This window comes from Fukomys damarensis, unplaced genomic scaffold, assembly GCF_012274545.1.
Source record: "Fukomys damarensis isolate Sample0158 unplaced genomic scaffold, DMR_v1.0_HiC HiC_scaffold_26, whole genome shotgun sequence".
Lineage (NCBI taxonomy): Eukaryota > Metazoa > Chordata > Mammalia > Rodentia > Bathyergidae > Fukomys > Fukomys damarensis.
Window position 1 is genome coordinate 28,362,546 of NW_022900938.1, and position 8,674 is coordinate 28,371,219.

The following is an 8,674-nucleotide window of genomic DNA, read 5'->3' on the forward strand; positions in this document are numbered from 1 at the left end:
TTTTTTTTTTTTTTTTTTTGGTACCAAGTATCAAACTCAGGTCCTTGGGCTTGCTAGGCAGGCACCAGAACCTCTCAGCTAAATCCCCAGCCCTGTTACTGATACTTTGATTCAGTTTAATCTCCACCTTTTCTAGGAAGCCTCCTTTGTGTACTTCTCAATAAACTAGTAGGTTACGTGTGTTTCCTCCCATGTCACCAAAATCCCATTTATACATTTGCCATTTTGGCGGCCTTTTCCAGTTGTGGTAATTTATTTCTGGATCTTTCTACTTAACCAAAGGCAAAACTAAATTCTCTGAGGAGAGGAAACTGCATACAGGCCTGAGAGCAAACCTTTAATAAATGTTTAATAGATAAATGAATAAATGAATTAATGCATAACCAAAACATTTTTACAATTTTTTTCTTTTTATAGCAATATATTTTATGCCTAAAAGCCCCAGCTAATACTTGTTTTTAACTTAGAGCACTTTAAAAAGTTTCATTTGTATCTTTTGATGAAGATGTATTTCTTTGGAACCTAATTTTAGGATGTTCTACTACATTTCATAATATTGAATAGGGTTACATTTCTCAGAAAGTTTTTAATATAGGACTGGAAACATCTCAAATTGTACCCTAGGTGCACATCCAGGAAAATCTGTCCACCAAGAAAGCACCAGACTACATTTTGCTATGAGTAGACATCATTCATTCATTTATTACTTCACCAAATATAAGTGGTTTAAGCAATGCGGAGGAGTCTGAGGAGGAATGAGGGAAGAATGGAAAAGAGTAATACATTCCAGGTTAAAAATAACCAGAAAGTTTTAATACAAAATCGTGGAAGTTAGAAAATGAAAGAAAGTGACAACCACATTGAATCTATCTGAAACTGCAAGGAAATGTGTTTGAAATCATTTGCTTGCGGGAGTATCACAGAGAACACTTTCCACTGAACAATGTAGTTTAAGCATTTCGTTTATTCTGAACATTAAGATTTTACATGTGCATCTTTCTTGTCAGGTTGTGTTCGGAGATTCCCATGCTGCCAAGTTAGCATAGAGTCAGGGAGAGGAAAAGTCTGGTGGAACATCAGGAAGACCTGCTACAGGATAGTTGAACACAGTTGGTTTGAAAGCTTCATTGTTCTCATGATCCTGCTCAGCAGCGGAGCTTTGGTAAGTGATCCGATACCTAAGTCAATAAACTGGCTGTTAATTAATAAATTGGGAGATACAGAGTCACAGCTCGTTGTTTTACTTAAGAATTAATCCCTATGATTATCAACGACAGAATTTCAGATGAGCTCAATGAACATTTCCTGAGCACTCCTGCATGCAAGGCATTATTCCTGCTGCCAAGAATACAAGGACAGATAAGATCCAAGTACTGTTCTTGTGGAGCTAAGAGAGTAATGGGAAGAGACAGGCACAGACAGTGATTACAGAGCCGTGACGCATTTGTAAGTGAAGTATACACATAATGCTCTGTAACAAAGTGAACAGCTGTCCTCTTGTGATTTTGGAATGGCGGATGATGCTTTGCAAAGTCTAGAAAGAAAAGACATTTTTCAACCAGGCAAGGTGGGCTGAGGAGGCCAAGCGCATGATGGTAACGACGCATCAAACAACATGAAATATTCAGGAAATTGTGTGTTGCTGAGGCGCAAAGACTGTGGGAGGAAGAGCAAGTACAAGTGGCCAGAGATATTGTGAGAAAGATACCCAGACTCAGCTCATGAAGCAGCTTAGAGGTTTTGGTAAAATGGATGATAATTTTAGGATGAGAACGGAACAAATCTTTCATTCTTGTACAAGCCTGACTCTGTTACCCTGGCAGCTATGGAATCTCACGAAGTTCTTCTATAGGGATTTAAAGGGAACTGAAAGAGCTAAACCACCCTAAACCTTTCTAAACATTGTCATACTTTCCAATTGACACTATCGGAGAGGAGCCATTAGAAGCCAAGAGGAGCCGAAATCCAGCTAGAAATGTTACTGGAGGTTTCATTATACTGAAAACAGCAAAGAACTTTATAAATTGCCTCATAGTCAGTGTTCATCGTGGATGTGGAATTTGATTTTCTCAACTCATGGGCTAATATGTTACATTTTTATTTCCTAAATTCTGACAGAGGATATAAGCTGCCTCAGTCAGAGATAAAGGACTGCGTTACTCATGGTGTTTAAGGTACCTTGATCTTAAACATGCTAGTGTTGCGAAGTGTGGGGCTGGGTGAATGCTGCATGATTCGAAAATTAACATCGCAAGTGAGGAACACTGAGCTTAAAGAAACCACCCTTTCACCAAGCTGTAAGCAGCTGATCTTTGCCCCAGAGGGAGACACTACCTCACCTCCTGAGGTGGCCTGCTGCACACACAACCCTGAGGAATGGCCGGAGTGAGGAGCAGTCAGGACCTTGCATCCCCTGCACACCTCCCAGGGACTTGAGGGGCTGTCGACCCCACAGTGAGTTGCCTGGCAAGAGAAATCTCATCGCGCAGCAACATACAACCTGAGAAGAAAAGCACTATTTGTCTTGTTCTCGTAGGAATCTTAATATTGCCTACAACATCTCGCCTTTCTAATAATGGACATTTATACTGTGCCTAGTCATGTGTCTGAGAGGAGATTTTAAGACTTAAAGAACAGCAATAACTTGTTCAAACTTTCTTTAATAAAAAAAGATGGCATTTTTTGGAAGGCCACTCTCAACACTACAATTCAAACAAGCCCTATGACAAAGAAAAGGGAAAAAGGGATCTGTGTTTTTCACTCAGGGAGTTTGGAAACTAATTAGACTTCAAAAACACCTAACTTTGTACCTCCCACTCAGTTTTCTCCAAACTTAAAACACCTCATTTTAAAAAAGTCTTTAATTAAGAAAAATAAAATAAAATACCTGTGTACAAAATAAAAAGGTACATTTTTATTACATTTCAATTGTTTTTATGGATTTTTCCCATTTAATTTCCAAACAACACTGTGAGATTTTGGTATTCTTTTTAATTTACCAATAAGGAAGCTGAACAGAGTGTAAAATGTTGCATAATAGTAAGTGACAGAAATACAATTTGATAGGGGCTATCACCTTATCTTCCATTTTAAAAGAGGAGAAGTTATCAAAAAGAAAGAAATTAGTGAAACTAAAATGAGTAAAAGTAAACCTAACCCCCAAATCAAGGAGAGCTCTAATGGCATCTTTGTCTGATATCTCCTACACCCACACAAACAGTCCTGGGAGCTAGGTCTCCCTGCAGCTGAGGTCTCTTTCAAGCTCTGGAACAAGTCCCATGAGGTTTACTCAACAAGGTTTCTGAGTCTCATCACAAATACTCAATGATTCTGCTATAAACCTGTAGCACAGTTCTGAAAACAGGCTTCTTTATGACCAAGATACTTTCTTGTTTTTGTGATTTAAAGATGGGCCATTGGGCCAGGGATTTAGCTCAAAGTTTCCACCGCCTGCCTTGCAAGCGCAAGGTCCCGAGTTCAATCCCCATTACCAAAAAAATAAAATAAAGATGGCTCATGGCCATATTGTATCTGTCGGTGCCTTCCCTGATTGCTCCAGCACTTGGAGAAAGGGACAAGAAAGTCCTGATGGCTAAAAGCCTTCTCCTGCACTTCAGAGTCAACTGGCCTTCAGGATTTCAACTTGGTGCTGCCTTTGGACATTTTTGTAGATTCTTCCATTCTCTCTGCTCCAACTTCTCTGTTTTTTTGTTTGTTTGTAATGTAAGTATTAACAGTTTACAAATATTAATAGCTTACAAAAGTACACGAGATAATTTTTAAAATACTGATTGCAAAACTTGGATTAAAAAAATTAAAAATGGCACAAACCCATCACCCTGGACAAGTAATATGATGTTGACCACCAAGGACACAGGTCCCTTCACTTGCATTACTTCCCACAAGATGAACTGTGTTTCAACCTAAAACAGAATTCTACAGTGATGTATGTGCACCTATGTTTAGAGCGGCACAGTTTGTAATAGCTAAAACTTGGAAACAGCCCATTTGCCCATCAGTTGGAAACTGCATAAAGAAAATGTGGTTTTTCTTTAAAATGGAATACTACTCAGCCATAAAGAATGAGAAATTAGAGTCATTCATAGGAAAATGGATACATATCGAGGAAATACTCCTAAGTGAAATAAGTAAGTCACACATGTGTAAATACCAAATAGTTTCTCTGGTATGAAAAACCATGATATCATTGAAATAGGAAGTAAAGGGCTAGAGGTGTAGGGGAAGTGGGAATGGTAGGGGAAAGGTAATAAGGGAAAAGAAAACATATGAGAAAATGGAAAAATAGAAATAAAGTTTTTGTAAATAGGGAAGGAAAAAAATATAAGAAATTGGAAATAGAGTATTTGTACATAGGGAAGGGAGGAGGGGGTGAAGGGAGGGCAGGGATAAGGGGAAAAATGAGAACCAAGACCTGTCATGTAAAGGTATAAGATTCCAGTGATAAATGTAACTCTACTGTACACCTAAAATGTACCAATAAACTCAATGAGAAAAATAATAAAGAAAAATTAAATAGAAAATTCTACTAAGGTATACTTATTTAGATGAGTGCTCATTTTCACTGTCTCACAGAGCTCCGTTCTTTAAATTATTTCCCAACAGACTTATGGCTATACCTACAGTATCACTGTCTACCATTTACTGTGTGGACCACATTTCGTGAAGTGAATTTAGCAGTGATTTGTAGAGTATTTAGATGAAGATAAAAAGTTGACGCAGAATTTAAAAGAAGCAGCGTTGAGTCCCATAGTCTTATTAAGCTACTGCAAACATGCCCTTAGCAAATCTTTCCTCACCACGCAGTGGTAGGCACTGGGCCATACAAGCCCATAAGAACCAATGAGAGGCTCCACACACTAGGGTTGGGTGTGAAGGACAGTGTGGAATGAAAGAAGGTTTATAAGAAGGATTGGCCTAGGAATGGTGTTTTAAATTAGCTGTTGTCATTTAATTTGAATGAAAAGGAAAATCAGACGAAGAGGAAACCCTCACAGGTATCAGAGTCATGACTATTAAAGGATTAGAATTTCATTCTTTTGCACTCTTTCTCTTTACTTCCTGTTAAGAACTAGTGAGAGGCTAGAAATTAGTGTTATGAGTGGCTCCTCAGCAGAAGAAAGACAACTGCTTACAGCTATTATATTTCAGTGATCTCATAAGAATTTTTATATTTCATTATTAGTATTTTCTATTCTGTTATGAAGCATAAATCTCATGAATTAAAGTCTGAATATTTTCCTATAGGCTTTTGAAGATATATATATTGAGAAAAAAAAGACCATTAAGATTATCCTGGAGTATGCTGACAAGATATTCACCTATATCTTCATTCTGGAAATGCTTTTAAAATGGGTGGCATATGGGTATAAAACGTATTTCACCAATGCATGGTGTTGGCTGGATTTCTTAATTGTTGATGTAAGTATGGTATTTTGGAGTAAATTTTGAAAGACAATTCTTACTCAGTGTTCTGAACTCTCACCAATGTTATATACTGTTATTTTGTTTTTGCTTCATGTATTTTTAGGCTATAGGTTTGTATTTTTTAGTAATATTATTACAGCAAGTGGAAATATGTCTGTGAGGATAGTAGAATGGAGATCCTTCCACAAATGTGAATTCTATTCTGTATCATTCTAATATTTATAATAGGCTTTTGCATATATTTTTTCCAATCAGAGAATATGTAATTACTTTAAGTATGCAATTTGAATCTCATTCCTATTAAAATTAGCAATAAAGCAGAAAAAAACTAGATGGTCATAATAGAAAAGGAAAGATTAAAGATCTCAGATTAGAGGAAATACTGCTTTTTCCCAATATAAGATAGAAGATTAAAGGTAATAAGGGTACACAAGTTGTCTCTCATGTAAGCTAAAACTTATATAAAAATAGTAAGATAAAAGCTAACTGAGTTTATGTTAATGAAAGTAGAAGTATAGAAATTCAGAATATTTATCTAATTCATACTGTAGGAAAAGCCAAAATGAGTCATAACTTTTTACCCTAACGTCACACATACAACTACCCTTCATCTCTACAATAGCTGTGGGCGCAGAAGCAGTCACTAAACATTTCAAATGATAAATTTAAAAAACTGCTGAATAACGAAAAGATGTCTCAAAATAAGAATAAAAGAGCTGGACATGTAGCTAAATGGTAGAGTGCCCCTGAGTTCAATCCACAGTGCTGTTTTTTAAAAAATAATTTTATAGGCTTCTCATTGAGAAAGTGGGGGAAAATACCTTAAAATATTTTATGAGATCAAAAATTCTCAGACAATAGTGGTAAAATTACCATTATGACCCATTCATTTTATTTAGTGTATTCTCCTATTTTAATAATATATTTATAAATATATTTTATATTTTTTGAAAGATTTCTGTTTTTTAACATTTTTATTTTTGTTTTTGGTTCCAGGGATCGAACTCAGGGTCTTGCACTTGTGAGGCAGGAGGCGGCACCCCTGAGCTAATTCCCCTGCTTGAAAAGATTTCCTGAATTAATGTGTGCCCTTTATTTTTCAGTTTTATTTTTGCAGGCTGTGTTCTCTGGTTTTTCACTAATTTTCTTAGATTTTCAGAAATTTAGCTTTCGCTACTATGGAAGAAACATAATCGGTTATAGAGAATTGTTTTCCACTCGATGCTTGGAATAGTTAGAAAGCAATATAGAAATTTCTATACATCCAAGTACTTTAACATTAAACGAATGGTTTGCATTGCCATACCTTTCAAATAAGATTAAGAAAATTATTATTATTTTGCTTTGGTTTTTATAAGTAGACAATTGTGTCGAATAATGAGTACGTTCATTATAGAGAATTGCTGTAGGTACCTGGCTGCATCTTAATCCTCTTTACTTGTTCTCCTCTCCCTCTCTCTCCCTTGCATCTCTAGATCTCCTTTCCATCAGCCAAAGATCTACTTCCTCTTTCCTATGATATAACTTTTAGTTCGCCCTTTAAATTATTTACTGTTTGGCTTTCTCACAGAAGAGAAACCATGAGATATTTTACTTTCTTTGGCTGGTTTATGGCACTTAGCATTGTGGTCTTCATTTATTTTCCTACAAATGACTGAAATTTATGAGATGAAATTATATAAGTGATCATTAAAATTTGACTGTAAAAATGTTAAAAATAGCAAGTCATATTTTCTCAAAAATTCAATTTCTCAGCTCTTATTTAAAGCCCAGTAAATTCTGGTTTTTATAACACAATACATGAAACATTCAATTGTAATATCTTTTTTATTTTTTGTATAAATTATGTGTAAAATAATTTCCAGTGTTTAGCTATACATTATACAACATGTAGAATTCTCCCTCTGCAAGAACTCTAATTTTTGAACTAATATTAATGATTTTATATATTTAATTTTTAATTTACCTTTTATATATCTAGATACCACTTAGGGAAAAAACATGATATTATTAATACTTTTGATAATAGTGTAGTTTTAAAGAAAAGCTAACCAAAATAAGAAAAAAAGCTTAAAGAATGTGTTGTTTTTCTTTTCATCTTTATAAGTGATTAGATCTTTTAAAGGCTGTAAAATACTTAAGGTGCTTAAAAACTTTCAAAATATCACAAAAATATTTGTTTTCATCATTCAGCTTAGGAAACAAAAGATAGAAAGTAGAACTAAATCCATTTTAAACTGAAAGTTATGATCTTTTAACAACAGAAATTGTTTTATATTTAAATATTTGAACTGATGATTTTCAATGTTTGACATCCTTTATGCTTAGAAGTATATGATGTGTAGAAGTCAGGGGAGTCTATAACTTCAATTTGAAATGTTATTTAATATTTTGTATACAAACATATTGACATATATGGGCATATGTAACATTTGCATAGTGCAAAAATTTCCACACAATATTCTTGCTGATAGAAATGAAAATCTAGAGGTGCAGATTTGGAGAAGGGCTTGAATTTCTTTTTTTATTTGTCTGTTTTGCAGTAGGGTTTCATTTTGCTTTCTCAGAATTTTAAATTCCCCTGCCTTTGTCAAGCAGCTGGAACCACAGGCCTGCATCATTGTGCAGTGTGAATTTTTTTTCTCACAAATTGAGAAACTTGCATAGAATAGTTGTTCTCAAAGTGTGATCTCTAAACCCAAACTTGACACTTGTAGGTGGGAACTCATTGAAGATGTAAATTCTTCAAATTCCCTTAAAACTGGAAGAATCAGAAGCTAGTGTGGAGATCCAGCAAATTGTTATAACAAGCTTTGCAGGTTATTTTAGTGCTTATTCACGTTTCACATTCGCTACTTTGATTTGCTATTCAGAGAATGCATTCTTATTATTTCTGTAGGATTTTTGTTCTCTTGTTTGTTTTGTTTTTTGAAGGATCTCACCATGTAGTTCAGACTGCCCTGGAAGTCGCTATGTAGCCCAGGCTGGTCTCAAACTTGCAGCAATCCTCCTGCCTCAGCTTCCTGAGTGCTAGGATTACAGGTGTGTGCCACTACGCCTGGCTTCTGTAGGATTTTTGACTACTTTATTTGAAACTTATTTGATTAAGCATTATTCATCAATATGGACATATATTTGTGTGTGTGTGTGTTTGTGTGTGTGTATATACATATATATATATATATATATATGTAGAGAGGTAGCTGCACTAAGTGCGTGTATAGATGTG

General features: G+C 35.2%; 1 protein-coding gene across 4 annotated transcripts in view; it reads left to right on the plus strand.

Annotated features, from left to right (window-relative positions):
* The window catches only part of Scn9a (sodium voltage-gated channel alpha subunit 9), an 85,205-nt gene that overhangs the window by 54,298 nt on the left and 22,233 nt on the right, over nucleotides 1–8,674 (plus strand). For all 4 annotated transcript variants that reach the window (XM_010606894.3, XM_033756406.1, XM_033756405.1 and 1 more), the window contains exons 18-19: nucleotides 1,008–1,162; nucleotides 5,266–5,439. In XM_010606894.3, the coding sequence (XP_010605196.1) occupies nucleotides 1,008–1,162; nucleotides 5,266–5,439 (329 nt within the window). The remainder of the gene's footprint in view (nucleotides 1–1,007; nucleotides 1,163–5,265; nucleotides 5,440–8,674) is intronic.